The sequence below is a fragment of the Babylonia areolata genome, chromosome 21 (genome assembly GCF_041734735.1).
Source record: "Babylonia areolata isolate BAREFJ2019XMU chromosome 21, ASM4173473v1, whole genome shotgun sequence".
NCBI lineage: Eukaryota > Metazoa > Mollusca > Gastropoda > Neogastropoda > Buccinidae > Babylonia > Babylonia areolata.
The window spans coordinates 36,256,809-36,275,624 of NC_134896.1; the positions used below are offsets into that span (position 1 = coordinate 36,256,809).

At 43.2% G+C, this 18,816-nt stretch overlaps 1 protein-coding gene across 1 annotated transcript in view; it reads left to right on the forward strand.

Annotated features, from left to right (window-relative positions):
• LOC143296612 (myosin-VIIa-like) overlaps window positions 1–18,816 on the forward strand; it is a 220,551-nt gene that overhangs the window by 174,185 nt on the left and 27,550 nt on the right. The window contains exons 19-31 of the mRNA XM_076608641.1: window positions 28–253; window positions 1,056–1,349; window positions 1,549–1,641; window positions 3,827–4,267; window positions 5,273–5,386; window positions 6,221–6,445; window positions 8,802–8,933; window positions 11,787–11,945; window positions 12,778–12,848; window positions 13,930–14,119; window positions 14,721–14,818; window positions 15,809–15,896; window positions 17,674–17,779. Of these exons, the coding sequence (XP_076464756.1) occupies window positions 28–253; window positions 1,056–1,349; window positions 1,549–1,641; window positions 3,827–4,267; window positions 5,273–5,386; window positions 6,221–6,445; window positions 8,802–8,933; window positions 11,787–11,945; window positions 12,778–12,848; window positions 13,930–14,119; window positions 14,721–14,818; window positions 15,809–15,896; window positions 17,674–17,779 (2,237 nt within the window). The remainder of the gene's footprint in view (window positions 1–27; window positions 254–1,055; window positions 1,350–1,548; window positions 1,642–3,826; window positions 4,268–5,272; window positions 5,387–6,220; window positions 6,446–8,801; window positions 8,934–11,786; window positions 11,946–12,777; window positions 12,849–13,929; window positions 14,120–14,720; window positions 14,819–15,808; window positions 15,897–17,673; window positions 17,780–18,816) is intronic.

The window sequence follows — 18,816 nt, forward strand, 5'->3', positions numbered from 1 at the left end:
GTATATTTTCTTCTTTAATTTCCCCAGACAATCCCAGCTGGAGCTTGAGTCGCTGACTCACCTGATCGAGTCGATGTGGACCAACCACAAGCCGCCGGTGTCGCCCAACAGCCTTGACCTTGACGAGATGTTCAACTTCCTGCAGGAGGAGAAGGCAGAGCTGAGGGCCACGGATCCAGAGAAAGCTCAGGCGTTGGACGCCATCAACCGCCAGTTTGAACAGCTGGACCTGCTGTGGACTGAGACTGAGAAGGTTAGGGGATTGCTGTGAATTCGTTAGGTTCTTCTTCTTTTTCTTCTTCTTCGTTCATGGGCTGCAACTTCCACATTCACTTTATGTAGACGAGCGGGCTTTTACGGGTATGACTGTTTTTACCCCACCATGTAGGCAGCCATACTTCGTTTTTGGGGGTGTGCATGCTGGGTATGTTCTTGTTTCCATAACCCACCGAACGCTGACATGGATTACAGGATCTTTAACGTGCGTATTTGATCTTCTGTTTGCGTACACACACGAAGGGGGTTCAGGTAAAAGCAGGTCTGCACATATGTTGACCTGGGAGATCAGAAAAATCTCCAACCTTTATCCACCAGGCGCCGTTACCGTGATTCAAACCCAGGACCCTCAGATTGAAAGTCCAATGCTTTAACCACTCGGCTATTGCGCCCGTCAGTTTATTAGGTTAAATGTTGATGTTAACACTTTTGTACCCATCAGTGATGTTGTGGAAGAGTCAGGTGTTGGATTTCTGATCCAGTGTTCACCACTGATCAGGATTGACACAGTGCCATGCCAAAACAGAGGGCTTCAATCCTGATCACTGGTCAAAGATTACTTTTCTTTCTGTTTTTTTGCTTCACACACACACACATGTATGCATGCGCATGAGCACATTTATAAATTCACACACACAAACACACACACACACACACACACACACACACACACACACACACACATACACTCACTCACTCACTCACGCACACACGCATATCATTCACACCACCATCACCTATGCTCACCTTGACATGTCAGCTGTCTTTGACATGTGCAGGAGTGCGCCTACCTGGAGGAACACGCAGTTCAGAATGCGCTGAACCAGGTGGACCAGTCCATTGCCCCCTTCGACGAGAGCAACCCCTCCTCCCCCTGTTGGGCCTGGATACGAACCCTTGCCCTGCCATGCCGGCAAGCCACCCCCACCCCCTCGCATCTCCTCCGTGCTGTCCTCGACCACCACCCAGGGCAACACATTCGTCTTCAACAGTCCCGTCCCACCACCACCCCCTCCTCCAATGGCCCCTGCCGTACAGGGCGTGCCTCCCCCTCCACCGCCACCACCACCACCACCACCCACTGGCGGCATCCCCCCTCCTCCTCCCCCACCCCTGCCTAGTGGAGATGGGCCCCCACCACCACCCCCACCCCCACCCCCACCACCACCACCCGGAGCCGATGGAGAAATGCCGCCACCTCCGCCACCACTCGGCGAGGAGGTCCCCCCGCCAGGATCTGAACTCCCACCCCCGCCGCCACCCCAACCCCAGCCGGGGCCGTGCCTGACGATCCCCCCTCCCCCACCCATGCCCCCGGCCATGCAGGACTCAGAGGTGGAGAACCCTTATGCAGAGCTCTCAGAGGTAATAGTAATAATGATAAGGATAATAATGACATTAATAGTAATGATAATAATGATGATAGTGAAGATGATAATAATAACGATAATAATAACAACAGCAACAACAACAGTACTCATTCTGATAATGATAATACAAATTAAGATAATGATAATAATACGATAATGATAATGATTTAATCTATAAAGCACCTTTCCATGTAAAGCATGCTCAAATGTGCTGTAAAGTGTGTGAATGGACATTTCAAAGATGCATCTAACACTAAAATGAAAAACTTACATGCATAACCATGCACAGACAGCCAACCAAGCGGTCATGCACTGTTTTTTTGTTCACACACACACAAAATCATCACAGACTGTACAGCACTCATCATACATATTATATATTGTATCACAATGCTTAAATCCACTGTGACAATTCTTAATAAAATCCTTAATAAACATAGGAGGAAGATGGCAGAATAGTTGAGACGCTTAGCTGCCAATATAGAGAGTCCCTGAGGGTGTGGGTTCGAATCCAGCTCTCGCCCTTTCTACCAAGTTTGACTGGAAAATCAAACTGAGCATCTAGTCATTTGGATGAGACATGAAACGGAGGTCCCCTGTGCAGCACGCACTTGGTGCACAGAAAAAGAAACCATGGCAACGAGAGTGTTGTCCTCTGAAAAAATTTCTGTTGAAGAAATCCACTCTGACAGGTGTGCAGATGCACTGATTAAGCATGCATTCAAGGCCTGATAAAGCGCATTGGGTTATGCTGCTAGTCAGGTGCGTATGTGGATTTGTCCGAAGGCAGTGACGCCTCCTTGAGAGACTGAAACTGAAATAAAACCCACATCGTAGTACTGGAAACCTACTCCCAATATCATGATACATAAAAACCATATCACAATACTTAACTCATTCTACTCCAGGTATGAGTCAACTGATACCATAATTACTTCCCCCGTGGACCTGGTATGAGTGTTTTCATATCAATATACTATTCTAATTTCGTTTATTCTTGCTTGGTAGAGTTGGCATTCTAGACTGAGCTATTTATGGATTCTAGAAGCATGTGAGACGAAGCTTTGTTTGACCTGTCAAATCAACAAATCTCCATCATCGATTTCACCTGTTTTTGTAAGCAACACTACATTTTACTGCAGTGCTGTCATGTAGTGCTGGTCCCGGGGAGTTGTAGCAGGCATGTACAGAAATGCCAACTGCTATGATTTTGCTGTATTTTGTTACACTCGATCGCAGTTTGTTCTGACGCTACACCAGCGTAAAAATTGTTGCGATGAGTTCATTTTCGACTATATAGCATGGTCACATACTTTCCCAGATGCTTTGGACTTATTGATCACAAAGCCAGGGCAGTCTGTGCCCGTGGCTTGGATTCCAAGTGGTCCTACCAAATTCAGAATGTTCCTACCAAATTTCCTGATTGTTCCTACAAACACTTGACAGGGGTTGGCATCTCTGCATGTAGCTGTGTGGGGCAGAATGAGTTAAAACCCACCCACTCCCAGCTCTTGTTGAAAGCCAGTGACGTGTGCAGTAGCCAAGTGGTTAAAGTGTTTGACTTTAAATCTGAAGGTCCCGAGTTTGAATATCGGTAACGGCGCCTGGTGGGTAAAGGGTGGAGATTTTTCCCATCTCCCAGGTCAACATATGTGCAGACCTGCTTGTACCTGAGCCCCATTCGTGTGTGTGGGCACTCAGAAGATCAAATATGCACGTTAAAGATCCTGTAATTCATGTCAGCGTTTGGTGGGTCATGGAAACAAAAACATACCAAGCATGCATCCCCTTGAGAACTGAGTATGCTGCCTACATGGTGGGATAAATAAACTAATCTTGTGAAATAATACATGTCTGTCTGAGTGTGTATGTGTGCATGCCAGAAACCTGATTGAGTGACAGGAAACGTTTAATGAACGCCCAATGGCAGCCGTCAGTCAGCTCTACCCAAGTAGGTGCCCTGTTGTGCAAATAACCCTACGTTTTTAATGTGCTTAGAGCTTGTTCTCTGATTGAGGATCGGCACTATATAAGTATCCATTTTGTCATCAAACCCCACATCGCAGTACTTGAAAACTGCTCCCAATATCACAATACATAACAAAAACCGTATCACGATACTGAAAACCCACTCCCAAGCTCTCTTGTTAAAACCCAGTCACACATACATCACACCACAGGTTGTGCGGAGAGCCAGCCTGGCCGGAGCCCAGCCACTGCATCAGCAGCAGCAGCAGATGCGATCGGTGCCCCCTCCTCTGCCCCCGTCCCCTTCCCCCTCACAGAACTCGCGGGGGTCCCGGGGCAGCCTGGCGCTGAGGCTCGAACAATCGCAGATGAACGCCCAGATCCAGGCCAACTCCTGCGCAGCTGCCACGGCCGATATGGGCCAGCTGTCGCCCAGCACTCAGGAGCGCCTGGTGACCATGATGCAGCAGCCCTCGCCGGACCTGGTCAGCCCGCAGTCCGTGTCCTCGTCCAACGAGGGTGGGGACCTGTCGGAGCTGGACGGCATCTTTGAGATCATGGACTACGCGGACCGCTTCTTCAATGACCACGAGCGCGACACGAGTGGGACGCTGATGAAGAGTCTGAAGAAGCGCAAGGCGTCGATGAGTTCTGTGAGTGTGTAGTGTGTGTGTGGGGGGGAGGGACAGGGGGTGGGTGGGGGGGGGGAATGGTGTGACTGGGGATGTGAGAGTACGTGTGTGTGAGGGTATGAAGAAGCACAAAGTGTCGATGAGTTCTGTGAGTGGGTGTAGTGTGTGTGTGTGGTGGGGGAGTGGGTGGGGTGGGAGGAGTGGTGGGACTGGGAATGTGAGAGTGTGTGTGTGTGTGTGTATGAAGAAACACAAGGCGTCAATGAGTTCTTTGAGTGTGTAGTGTGTGTGTGTGTGGTGGGGGAATAGGAGGAGGGGAGTGGTGGGACTGGGGATGTGAGAGTGTGTGTGTGTGTGTGTGTGTGTATGAAGAAGCACAAGGCGTTGATGATTTCTGTGAATGTGTGTGTGTGTGTGTATGAAGAAGCGCAAGGCGTCGATGAGTTCTGTGAGTGTATGTAAAGTGTGTGGGCTTGGTGGGGGGGAATGGTGGGAATGGGGATGTGTGAGTGTGTGTGTGAGGGTATGAAGAAGCGCAAGGCGTCGATGAGTTCTGTGAGTGTGTGTGTGTGTGTGTATGAAGAAGCGCAAGGCGTCGATGAGTTCTGTGAGTGTATGTAAAGTGTGTGGGCTTGGTGGGGGGGAATGGTGGGAATGGGGATGTGTGAGTGTGTGTGTGAGGGTATGAAGAAGCGCAAAGGGGGGGGGGGGGGCATGGTGATGGTGGGGGGAGTGGTGGGACAGGGTGGGACTGGGGATGTGTGTGTGTGTGTGTAGGGGAATTGGTGGGACTGGAGGTATATGAGTATGTTTGTGTGTGAGTGAGTGCGAGTTTGTGTGAGGGGGACGCAGTGGGGTGGGCAGGGGAAAGGCATTTCTGATGGAGAAAGTGGACAAATCGTGCACTCTGTGGACATCGCTTAGCTATTTGGTATTCACATATCAGTTAGAAAATTATCTTTTTCAATGAAAAAAAGAAAAAGAGGTGATCATATGACAAAACGATGTCCGCACTATGTTGTTCAGGAGTTCCTGTCGCGCGAAGAGATGCTGCGTTACTGTAAGAGCGGGCTGATCCCCACCTCCATGATCCATCTGCATGACACAGAGAACATCCACATGGCCTGCAACATCTTCAAGGTAACAGTCACACACACACACACACACACACACACACACACACACACACACACACACACACACACTATTTTCAACATGTTTCTTTTCTTTTCTTTTTCTTTTTCATTCTTTTTTTTCCGTTTTGACTTGTGTATGATAAACAAAGAGAGTCAGTCCATGCCATTTTGTTGAGGAGCCTTTGTGTGTGTGTGTGTGTGTGTGTGTGTGTGTGTGTGTGTGTGTGTGAAAACATTTAACGCTGGCATTCTGTCAGCAACTACAAGCGGTTCTGAAGCTTGACAGGACTGCAGGTATGAATAAGTTCTTTCCAGTCATTCTCTTTATGATGATTGGGTAAGTCAGTGTTTGTTCTTTTTTTAACATCTGTTGTTACAGTGCATGTTATGTGAAGGAGAACAAAGATGGAAGTTTGTTAATTTACCTCCCGCAAACATCCAGCACAAAGTTTTATTGGTCAGATCTCTGTTTCAGGAACTGACACAATAGAGTGGATACGCCTAACTGCATACAGCGTAATTGCAAACGGTTCGTGTACTGTCCCACTTGGAAGCATTCCTAAAATCAGTGGTCAGTTTCTGTTTCAGGAACTGATGCGGTACATCACTGACAAGCCCGCCAGCATCCAACACAAAAAGTTGATTGGTCAGTCTTTGTTTCAGGAACTGACGTGGTCAAATCTCTGGAGTATGGCTGCCTACATGGCGGGGTAAAAACAGTCATACACATAAAAGCCCACTTGTATACATACGAGTGAATGTGGGAGTTGCAGCCCACAAATGCAGAAAGAAGAAGAAGAAGTTTCAGGAACTGACTCAGTACATCTCTCTGCTTCAGGAACTGACGCGATACATCCGCGATGAGCTGAAGGACGAGGCGGCCCTGACGTGCGTGCAGTACATTGTGCGGAGCGGCATCGAGCGCATCGAGCTGCGTGATGAGATCCTGTGCCAGCTGCTGCGGCAGACCAACGACAACCCTGAGGTGGACAGTCTGCGGCAGGCCTGGGTGTTGTTGTGCCTCTGCACAGCCTCCTTCTCCCCCAGCAAGAACCTGCACAAGGTGAGGTAGTGGTTTAATAATGATAATGATAATAATAATTATAATTAGTATTTATATAGCGCTGAATCTTGTGCAGAGACAAACCAAAGCGCTTTCACACCAGTCATTCACATGCATGCATAACTCTTAACTTGAGAAACTGAAGACAAAGAAGAGGCAGAGGAGAGAGGCTATCATTGAAAGAGGTGGGTTTTAAGGCCAGACCTGAAAGAGCCAAGTGCAGAGACCTGACGAAGCGAAAGAGCAAGTTCATTCCAAAAGCAAGGTCCAGAGACAGAGAAAGAACGGATTGGGTGTCCGTACTGTCATTCCCCCCTTTGTTTTGCTTTTTTGTTGTTGCTGTGCCTCTGTACAGCCTCTTTCTTGCCCAGCAGGAACCTGCACAAGGTGAGGTCGTGTGTGGTGGTTGTGTGTGTGTGGGGAAGGGGTAAGGGTGGGGGTGGGGATTGTTGAGTGGGTTAATGTACTGGCATTTTGGTGAATTATATATATATATATTTTTTTTTTATTCATTTATTTTTTTTCCTTTCTTTTGCTTCGTTTGTATTGGTATGTCAGCGCTCAGTCTACTTCTGCCCTAGCAAGAACCTGCACAAGCTGTGGTGGTGGTGGTTTGGGTTATGCACTGGTTTCCATACTGGCATTTTGGTGATTTTTTGGTGTTTGTGTGTATGCTCGCATTCCCCAGAGAATGTAAATGAAGGAAATGTAAAATAAAAAAAACAACAACAACAGATGTTGGAAAAGAAAAGAAAACAACCCAAAACACACCCACAATCACTGCCTCAGTCCCATGTTTCAGTGTCTACTGTCATACGTGAAGAAGAACTACACACCCATAATCACTGCCTCAATCCCATGTTTCAGTGTCTCCTGTCAAACGTGAAGAAGAACTACACACCCATAATCACTGCCCCGATCCTATGTTTCAGTATCTCCTGTCATACGTGAAGAAGAACTACACACCCATAATCACTGCCCCAATCCTATGTTTCAGTGTCTCCTGTCATACGTGAAGAAGAACTACACACCCATAATCACTGCCCCAATCCAATGTTTCAGTATCTCCTGTCATATGTGAAGAAGAACTACACACCCATAATCACTGCCCCAATCCCATGTTTCAGTGTCTCCTGTCATACGTGAAGAACTACACACCCATAATCACTGCCTCAATCCCATGTTTCAGTGTCTACTGTCATACGTGAAGAAGAACTACACACCCATAGTCACTGCCTCAATCCCATGTTTCAGTGTCTCCTGTCATACGTGAAGAAGAACTACACACACATAATCACTGCCTCAATCCCATGTTTCAGTGTCTCCTGTCATACGTGAAGAAGAACTACACACACATAATCACTGCCCTAATCCTATGTTTCAGTGTCACCTGTTGTACGTGAAGAAGAACTACACACCCATAATCACTGCCCCAATCCCATGTTTCAGTATCTCCTGTCATATGTGAAGAAGAACTACACACCCATAATCACTGCCTCAATCCCATGTTTCAGTGTCTCCTGTCATATGTGAAGAAGAACTACACACCCATAATCACTGCCTCAATCCCATGTTTCAGTATCTCCTGTCATATGTGAAGATGAACTACACACCCATAATCACTGCCTCAATCCCATGTTTCAGTGTCTACTGTCATACGTGAAGAAGAACTACACACCCATAATCACTGCCTCAATCCCATGTTTCAGTGTCTACTGTCATACGTGAAGAAGAACTACACACCCATAATCACTGCCTCAATCCCATGTTTCAGTGTCTACTGTCATACGTGAAGAAGAACTACACACCCATAATCACTGCCCCAATCTTATGTTTCAGTATCTCCTGTCATATGTGAAGAAGAACTACACACCCATAATCACTGCCACGATCCCATGTTTCACTGTCTACTGTCATATGTGAAGAAGAACTACACACCCATAATCACTGGCCCAATCCCATGTTTCAGTATCTCCTGTCATACGTGAAGAAGAACTACACACCCATAATCACTGGCCCAATCCCATGTTTCAGTGTCTCCTGTCATACGTGAAGAAGAACTACACACCCATAATCACTGCCCTGATCCTATGTTTCAGTATCTCCTGTCATATGTGAAGAAGAACTACACACCCATAATCACTGGCCCAATCCCATGTTTCAGTGTCTCCTGTCATATGTGAAGAACTACACACCCATAAACACTGCCCTGATCCTATGTTTCAGTATCTCCTGTCATACGTGAAGAAGAACTACACACCCATAATCACTGCCCTGATCCTATGTTTCAGTATCTCCTGTCATACGTGAAGAAGAACTACACACCCATAATCACTGTCCTGATCCTATGTTTCAGTATCTCCTGTCATACGTGAAGAAGAACTGCTCCAACCCCTTGATCGGGAAGTACGCCCTGATGTGTCACAGCCACCTGACCATCCCCCGAGCCGTGACCCGGAAGTACCCTCCCTCCGCCATGGAGATCATGGTAAGACAGGCACCACCAGGAGAACAGGGCTGATGTTGGGCATGATAGGGGAATGGTTCTTCTTCTGCATTTGTGGGCTGCAACTCCCACGTACACGAGTGGGATTTTACATGTATGACCATTTTTACCCTGCCATACTCCATTTTTGGGGGTGTGTATGCTGGGAATGTTCTTGTTTCCATAACCCACCGAATGCTGACATGGATTACACGATCTTTATTTGATCTTCTGCTTGAGTGTACACACAAAGGGGTTCAGGCACTAGCAGGTCTGCACATATGTTGACCCAGGAGATCGAAAAAATCTCCACCCTTTACCCACAAGTCTCTGTTTCCGAGATTCGAACCTGGGACCCTCAGATTGAGAGTCCAGCGATTTAACCACTCGGCTATTGCGCCTGTCGGGGAATGGTTCATTCATTGGTATCACCAGCACCTGATGGACTGAGCATGGAGATATTTCCTATCTCCCAGGGTCAACATCTGTGCAGCCCTGCTATTGATAATAGCCTTGTAATCTGCGTCATTTGTTTACACATGTTGAGGATCAAATAATAGTAATGATGATGATGATAATAATGATTTAATTTATAAAGCGCCTTTCCATGTAAAACATGCTCAGTTGTGCTGTTCAATGTAACTGCTGACATTTAACTCACTCAGGACGGTAAGTTTTCTCCCTTGCTTTTCCCCACAGATGGCCCATTTGAAAGGGTTTGGAAAAAAAAATTACAAAAATACAAAATACAGAGTAAGAAAATGAGACTTTCAGAACTGGTTTATTTCGTGTTGCGCTATTACATAAAAAAAAAAAAAATCAAATTTCTCATCTTATTTTTAGTTTTGCCATTATGTAGAAAATAAAGCCAATTTTTCACCCCAAATCACCATACTCATGCTTGCTTTCTGCACTTTATTCACTTTCTTCTTCATCATCATCCACCTCTTCAGTGTCCGACCTTTCAGTTTGTAGCATTTCAAGTACTTTGACAACACTAAAACGTTGTGGTCATTGCCTTGTTTGCTCTGCAACATTTTGAGAACCCACTTCAGACGCCACTTTGCTAGCAGGCTGCCATGCGAGCAGGCAACCGGTCAGTGACTTTGTCAGCGTGTGTGCGAGACAGGGCTGGCCAATCATGCCATTTGGTTGTGGAGTGACCCAGAATAGCACACTCTGCTTGGCTAATCACAAAATCACATGTACAGCGCATGATGGATTTTTATTTGTGGAAAATGCTATTCCATTATGTAGGAATGCTGATGCATTCTGTCGTCCAGAGAGAGTTAAAACATACATTTTAACACTAAAATGAAAAAAAAGAAAAACTTACATGCATAGCCCTTTACAATCAGCAAACCAAACACTCAAGCACAAATTTATGCACACACACACACACACACACACACACACACACACACACACACTCATCATACATATGACATGAAAAAGCCTGAATAATATCATATCACAATACTTAAAACTTCTATCAAATACTAAAAACTGTTCCCGATATCACAATACATAAAACCCATATCACAATAACTGAAAATTCACTTCCAACTAGCATAGGTCACATACGTCAAAATGCAAAAAAAGAAAAAGAAAAAAAAAATCTACATTTTAAAATGAAAAACTTACAAATCAGTCGCACCCCGCCCCCTCCCCACAACCCATCACCATTCACACATACCTGACACGTATACCCCGAGAAACGAACATTCACCTGATTGCTGAAGCAAAAACAAACCAGGCAAAAACAAACAGAAGCAAGATCATGTATATTTAAAAAAAGACAGAATACAAACATGCTGATACAACACAACCACATGTATTCCCACACACACACACTCTCTCTCTGTCTCTGTCTGTCTGTCTGTCTCTCTCACTTACTCATTTCTGTCTGAAACAGATATCAGTTTGTGTGTAAAGACTTGAGATTGAATTCTCAGTTATGAAAATGACATCCATGGTATTGTCAAACAATGTCAAACAGAAAACAGTTAAGAAAGTCTTCATTTTTGCCGTATAATGAGGATAACATATCGCAAACTATTCAGAAATTAGATATTTTTGCCTGAAATTGCCTAAAAATTCCATTTCCAGAAGTGATCAGAACTTCAGTATTCTTAATTAGAAATAGTGGTACTATTTCTAAAACTGATCAAAACTATGGTACCATTTCCAAAAGAAACTGTTAAAAAACAAAAACAAAAAAACACACACAAAAAAAACAAATGATGAGCACCCAATAGCAGCTGTCAGTCGGCTCTACCGAGTAAGGCAGCCTGTTGTGCAAATGACTCTGTGTTTATAAAGTACTTTGAGTTTGGTCTCTGACGGGATATAGTTGCTTTATCAGTACCCATATCATCACTATCATTGTCATCATCATCATCATCATATTTAACCTTAAACTTTCTTACCATAAAAGAGTCATTTTATATCCTACATTTGACAGAAGCCACACACACACAAAAAAAAGGGAAAAATTAGTGATTTTATGTCCAGCATATGATATGGTCACCGTCACCGTCACTGATCCCTCAGATTCCGAGTCCTTTGGGGCGCCTTCGAAGCTTTGTCAACCACCTTTCTCCAGTCCTCGCGTCTCTCGGCCGCTCTCAGGGTGTCTCTCAGCTCCATGCCTGTCCACTCTCGAATGTTGTCCTCCCATCTCTTCCTTTGTCTGCCTCTTCTTCTTCCTCCCCTCACTGTGCCTTGTAAGATTGTTTTAGCAAGACCAGAGGAGCATGTGACATGACCAAACCACTTCAGATATGGTAGAAGCTACTAAAAAAAAAAAGTTTTAAAACTAAATGTTTGATTATTATTGATAATCTATTTTTGCAGAGCGTTCAGCAGCAGTGTTCCATCATCTGCAAAGTGTTCTTCATGGACGGTAAGACCAAAGCCGTCAGTCTGCAGCCAAGGGACACCACTATCGATGTGCTTGAGAAGGTGGCTCGTAAAATTGGCCTCAAGTCCGTCGAAGGCTGGGCTTTGTACGAGGTCAGAGAATCAGAATTTGTGCTGTTTTGTTTGGTTTTGATTTTTCACTCTCTGTCATCGTTAAAAAGAAAGAAGTTTTCATTGTGATCTTTGCATCAGGTACATGCTTTGCATGAAAATGTGTTGTTGTTTTTTTTTTTAGTTTAGAATTTTCACAGTCTGGTAAGAATGTTTGTCATTGTGATTTTGTTGTTGTTGTTGATTGTGGACTGTTTTTCTTGTCTGTGTATTTCGTTTTTACTGTTAATTTTGATTGATGCTAGTGTCAGAAAATCCAGATAAAAATAAAATCCACATCTTCAGTGTGGATAAGAAAAATAGCAACATACATAGCAGGGTATGTCAGGCGAGCTTGTTTGTGTGTGTGAGGAAGTGGGGGTTAGGATGGGTAATTGGGGATTTGTTTGTTTCTTTCTTTGTGTGTGTGTGTATGTGTGTGTGTGCGTGCGTGTGTGCGCGTGTGTGTGTGTGTGTGTGTGTGTGTGTATGTGTGTGTGTGATATATGTTTGGAGGGATGTGGGTTTGTAAGTGTATGTGTGTTGGTGGGAGGGATGAATATGTATAATTGTGGAAGGGTTGCATGAATTTATGAAAAAGAAAAAAAAATCATAAAATGGGTCAGAGTCTGAACTAAGAAATCCCATTCGAGAGACTTTTGACTGTGAAAATCATTCATAACTTGTAGACTTATTTCACTCTTGATCAGAAGTGGCCCATCCATTGTATCGCACTGACATATGTGAATGTTATATATGCTTTTTTTTTTTTTTTTTTTAAATTGAATGGATGGATTAATGTTTTTTTGTTGTTTTTCTTTAACTGTGTTTTCAGGTGACTAGAGCATATGAGCGTTTCATCAGGAGCTATGAGTATATTGCAGACATCTTAGCCATGTGGGAAAGGTAAAAGTCTGCCGTTATTTTTTGTCATTGTTTTTTTTTTTTTCCTATTTGATATTAGAATACATAGAATACCATAGGAATACCATCCAACTTTTTACAGTTAATCAACACATTCATGTGTGTCCATTAAGTCCAGTCCAGTATTGTATTTATGAATACATCAACCCGCTTCAAAATCTCTGCTTTATCTTTTTATGTTTGTGTGTGTGTGTGTGCGTGTGTTGTTGTTGTTGTTGTTAGTTGAATGTATTTTGATTGGTAAAACATTTTTAGATACTTTTTAAGTATTAACAGTTCCTCTTGAAATTATACTGGAATAAATAGAAATATAAGTGAATTAAGGGGGGACACGGCAGTGCAAAAGAGACCAAAATGATGATTTTTCATGATTTGGGTTTTTGATGGATTTTGATTCTTGAACATCTGTTCTATCATATGCATAAGTTTTTCCACTGTAAAGATGTCTTTAGCAATGAAACAATTGCCAATAAAGATTGCTTGCTGAATCACGAAAGTGTTTATTAATAATTTTTTGTTCAATTTCGACGTAAGTCGTCAAGTTTCTGGCCTTGACATCGTACCTTGGACTTGCTCAATGATGAGTAAACATACAACGATGAGACTTTGCGTGATTGTTTTATGACATGTTATTGAAGTTTTGTCACGAGTATGTATGAAAACATTCTCTGGGTTTTAATTCATAGCACTTCCAATCTTTTTACCCATTGTAAATTTTGAGGATTTCGCAATACCCAAAATTTCAAAAATTCACAAAAAGTACAATAATTGAAGAATCAACACAATCTCACATGAAAATGAAGATGTCATTGTGTATCAAGTCCACATAACAAAAAGTGTCTGCATGTACGACATGGACCACAAACCCGATTTCTTTGATACATTGTTTGGCGGCCATTTTGATTTGTTTCCATAGCAGCGGGTATTCACAGAAATCTAAGAACACTTTTTGTGATCCACAAGTGATGATACACCTAGTAGACAAAAAAAGAGAGATATAGTCGGAGAGAAAAAAAAGTCTATATTATTATTGTTATTCTTAATGTTATTATTTTACTCACAGCGGTGACAGACTTGCTGCCCAGCAGGGCAAGTCGGACAGCATCTCCAAGAAGGGGCACACGATGGCTCTGTGCGGCACGGATGCCATGCTGATGTTCAGGAAGCGTGTGTACCGCCACGTCCACGACATCCCCAACGACCCCATCGAGTACCACCTGCTGTATGCTGAGGCTGTCAACAAAGTGGTCCGGGTATGTTGGATTGGATTGGATTGGATTGGATTTGATTTGATGTTCTTCTTCATCTTCGTTGTTCATGGGCTGCAACTCCCACATTCACTCGCATGTACACGAGTGGGCTTTTACGTGCATGACGGTTTTTACCCCGCCATGTAGGCAGCCATACTCCGTTTTTGGAGGTGATTTGATATTAATACTTCTAAAGCGCCCATTCTTGGTCGGAGACCAAGCTCTGAGCCCTTATGAACTCGGGAGTCATTTGCACAACAGGCTGCGTCACTGTAAAGTGCTGTGAGATGTTTGAAAGGGAAAAAGAAATGTACCATCATTCTTCTACTTCTTCTTTTGCTTCTTCTTCTCTTCCTTCTTTTTTTTCTTCTTCTCTTTCTTCTTCTTCTGCTTCTTCTTCTTCTTATTCTTGTCTTCTTCACCTCCTCCTCTTCTTCCTCCCTCTTCTCCTCCTCCTCCTTCTTCTTCTTCTTTTCTTCTTCTACTTCTTCTTCTTCTTCTTCTTCTTCTCCTTCATCTTCTGCTTCTTCTTCTCCTCCTCCCTCTTCTTCTTCTACTTCTTCTTATTGTTGTTATCATTATTATTATTATTATTATTCAACAGCTTGATGAGTTCTCAGTGTCCGACAAAGTGGCCCTACAGCTGGCAGGCTTGCAGGCTCAAGTCATATGGGGACCTTTTGAGGATGACAAAGAGTTCAGGTATGTTAAACACAGACAGGCGGACAGACAGAGAAAATGAGACAAAGACAATGAAAAATTATTGTTTTTGAAAGATGATATATAACCATCAACTTGTGCTTTTTTTTTTTTTTTCTTTTTTTTTTAATTTTTTTTTTTTATTCATCCAGTCCCCATTCTAATATTGGGTTTATACAAGACTAATTTAAAGTGTGCAATAGGGTAAGAAGAAAAACGAGAGAACCCCTGCACAAAACAGTTACATTATTTATGACAACAACAACAAAACAAAACAAAACAAAACAAGTCCCCCCCAAAAAATGCATGAAAACAAACACAAGCAAGTTTAGAATGAACAACATATTTAAAGTGACTGACAAACAGAAAACAGAGAGACAAACCTAGCACACAGTCAAATGTAAATCAACACATACAATGCATGGTTATCCTGAAGAGTGAAAATAGTGATGGATGAATGAAATATCTTCCACAGAAATCAAATTAATGGTCTCTGTGTGACTGCATTTCTCTTCACACATTGTGGTTGTTCATTCTGTGTGTGTGTTTGTTTGTGTGTGTGTGTGTGTGTGTGTGTGCGTGCGTACATGTGTGTGTGAGTGTGTATGTGTGTGTATGTGTGTGTGTTTTGTGCACATTTGCACATAAACTCACTAATCTGATCTTATTACTCTCTGTGTGTGTGTGTGTGTGTGTGTGTGTGTGTGTGTTGTGCACATTGGCGCATGAACTCACTCGTCCTATCTAATTAATGTGTGTGTGTGTGTGTGTGTGTGTGTGTTGTGCATATTGGCACATGAACTCACTCGTCATATTTAATTAATGTGTGTGTGTGTGTGTGTGTGTGTGTGTTTGCTTGTGTGTGTGTGTTTGCTTGTGTGTGTGTGTGTATGTGCTTGTGTGTGTGTGTGTGTGTGTTTGCTTGTGTGTGTGTGTGTGTGTGTGTGTGTGTGTTTGCTTTTGTGTTTGTGTGTGTGTGTGTGTGTGAAACAGGTACAGTGAGGCTGACCAGTACCTGTGCAAGAGGATCCTGGCGTCTTCAGGGAAGAACTGGTCACAGGAGGTGGCCAGGGCTCACATGGTAATCCATCAACCCCCCCATCCCTCTTCCTGCGCCCCCCACATCTCCTCTGTTAACTGTCTTTTTGTCCACACCCCCCCGCCCTATCTTCTCTGTTAACTGTCTTTTTGTCCACAACCCCCCGCCCTATCTTCTCTGTTAACTGTCTTTTTGTCCACAACCCCCCCCCCCTATCTTCTCTGTTAACTATCTTTTTGTCCACAACCCCCCTGCCCTATCTTCTCTGTTGTCTTTTTGTCCACCACCACCACCACCCTCTCCCCCACATCTTCTCTGTCAACTGTCTTTTTGTCCACCCCCACCCCCATCTTGTCTGTTAACTGTCTTTTTGTCCAAGGTAACATACAATGGAGTGATGGCCTTGTGGTGTGTATGTATGCATGATAGTTGTGTCAGACTATGACCACCAGAACAGCAGAGGAGGCATCTGCTGTCCTGACTACAGTTGGGCCAACAGCAAAGTGAGAGCTGTATGATCAGTGGTTTCTCCACTGCAATGGGGAGTCATTTATAGCTTATTCCTTTGTGAAGGACCATGACTCTGAAATTAGGAGGTAAGATTGCACTGGCCCTTAGTGCTGCACCTTTGGAACCATTCCAACGCCAACTGTCTTAAAACCCTCTTGGCCAAGAGAGTGGAGATCTAACTTGGGCAAGACTCTCTCCACCATTATCAAGTTCTAGCCCTTGCGGTAACATCCCTGATAAGGAAGCGAATGTGTTGTGAGTCCCATGGGATTTATTTACTTCCACTGCCCCCTCCACAAGACCTCGTGGTGGGTAGTCTGGGTGCTAGTCATTCGGATGAGATGATAAACTGAAGTCCCATTCAGCGGCGCACATGTAAAATAACCCACTGGAACAAAAGGGTTGTCCCTTGCGAAATTCTGTACGTCCACATCAGTCGTAAATAAACCCACTTACAGACAGGAGAAAAAGAAAGAGGCGTTGCTACACTGTGGCAACACATTCTTCATTAGGGAGAGTGGCCCAAATTTCACACAGATAAATCTGTTGTGATAGACAGTATCACAGTGCAATGCAATGTAATGTGATAACGCAGTGATGCCATCTGTCTGGATTTCTTCATGTTGCTGATCGTTTTGTTCCAACGTTACTTGTCAGAATTGCTATGACGAGTTGATTTTTGACTGGCTAGGGTCACCCACCTGTCAGTATGCTATTCAGGTGAAGATGGTTTATATGCCAGTGCAACTGAGGGTCTGAGTATTTCTAAACAATTGAAAAAATAAATGTTAAACAAAAATGTCCAAATTGTTCCTAGAAAAAGTTCTAAGTAGTTGTCATAGTTGGCATCTCTGCTTACATCCCTGTGTCCGTGTTTGTAATTTTCACTTGGCAAAGGTCATGTCAACATCTGAATTAATGTGTACCTGTTGCATTCTGTATCAAAGATTGCATTCTCTTTTTGTTGACTCTTTGTGGAAATGAAAGTCTTTATCTGGTTTTCTTATTTGCTGTTTAGTCAAAATTATCTTTATTGAGGGTGAAAAAGAGTAAGCTTATAAAAAGAGAGGTGTGTGTGTGTGGTGTGTGTATGGGTGTGTGCATGCGTGTGTGTGTGTGTGTGTATGTGTGTGTGTGTGTGTATTGTATTTTTTGTGTGTATGGGTGTGTGCATGTGTGTGTGTGTGTGTGTGTGGGGGGGGTATATGTGTGTGTGTATGCATATGTGTGTATGTGCACATGAGTTCATTGCCTGTCTCTCTGTGTGATAAATCAATTCATCATATCAGTCACTGATGTATGGTTGCAGCACTACGGGGCGGATAAGAGTGAACTGGAGGCCAAAGTGTGGTACCTCACCTGTGTGAAGCAGTTCCCTCTGTATGGATGCACGCTCTTCCCAATAGTGCACAAAGGTCAGCTGGTAGTGTTTTTTATTATTATTTTTTTAATAGTTTTTTTTGTTTCAGTCATGCATGTGTATGTGTTAGAACGGATTGTCGTGTGTGTGCTGCTTGTTTTTGAGTGGTGAGTGTGCTGTATGTTTATGAGTCCTTTGCTTTTTTTTCTTTCTTTCTTTTTTTTAACTATACAATAGCAAGTCTGTTCCTTCTCTTCTGCCCCTATGTATGTTTTAAGTGTTCGGGGCATCTGGCGTGGGAATAAGGCAATTATCAATAACTGTAGCGGTGATAAAATTGTTTTTTGTTGCTGTTGCTCTTTATCACTATACTATTATCAATCATTATCAACATCTTCATCATTATCAGTACTTATTACTATATCATTGTCATTATCCTCCTCCTCATCAAGTATTATTATTATTATTTTCAACATCATGACAGTTATAATTACCATTATGATATCACCATTATTGTAAGTATTGTCATTTTTGAATTGTTGCTGCTATCATCATCATCAACTGATATTATTGTTTTCATCATCATGACTTATTATAATTACTGTCATGATATCACCATAATCATTTGCATTTTTTAGTATTAGATTGTTGGTCACTATCATCATCATAATCATCATCGTCGTCAGCCGGTATTATTATTTTCAATGTCATGACCCTTACATAATGGCCATTATGATATCACCATCATTGTTAGTATTGTTGTTGTTATTGTTGATATCATCATCATTATCATCAATCTTCAGGAGGAAAGTGGCAGAATGGTTAAGATGCTTGTCTGCCAGTACAGAGTGCATGGGGGTCAGGGTTTGAATCCTGTTCTCGCCCTTTCTCCCAAGTTTGACTGGATAATTGATCTGAGAGTCTAGTCATTTGGACAAGACAGTAAATTGAGGTCCCATGTGCAGCATGCATTTTGCACTCTGAAAAAGATCCCATGGCAACGAGAGTGTTGTCCTCTGGCGAAAGTCTGTAGAAAAAAATCCTCTCGGATAGGTACATAAATGTATATGCATGCACCCAAGGCCTGACTAA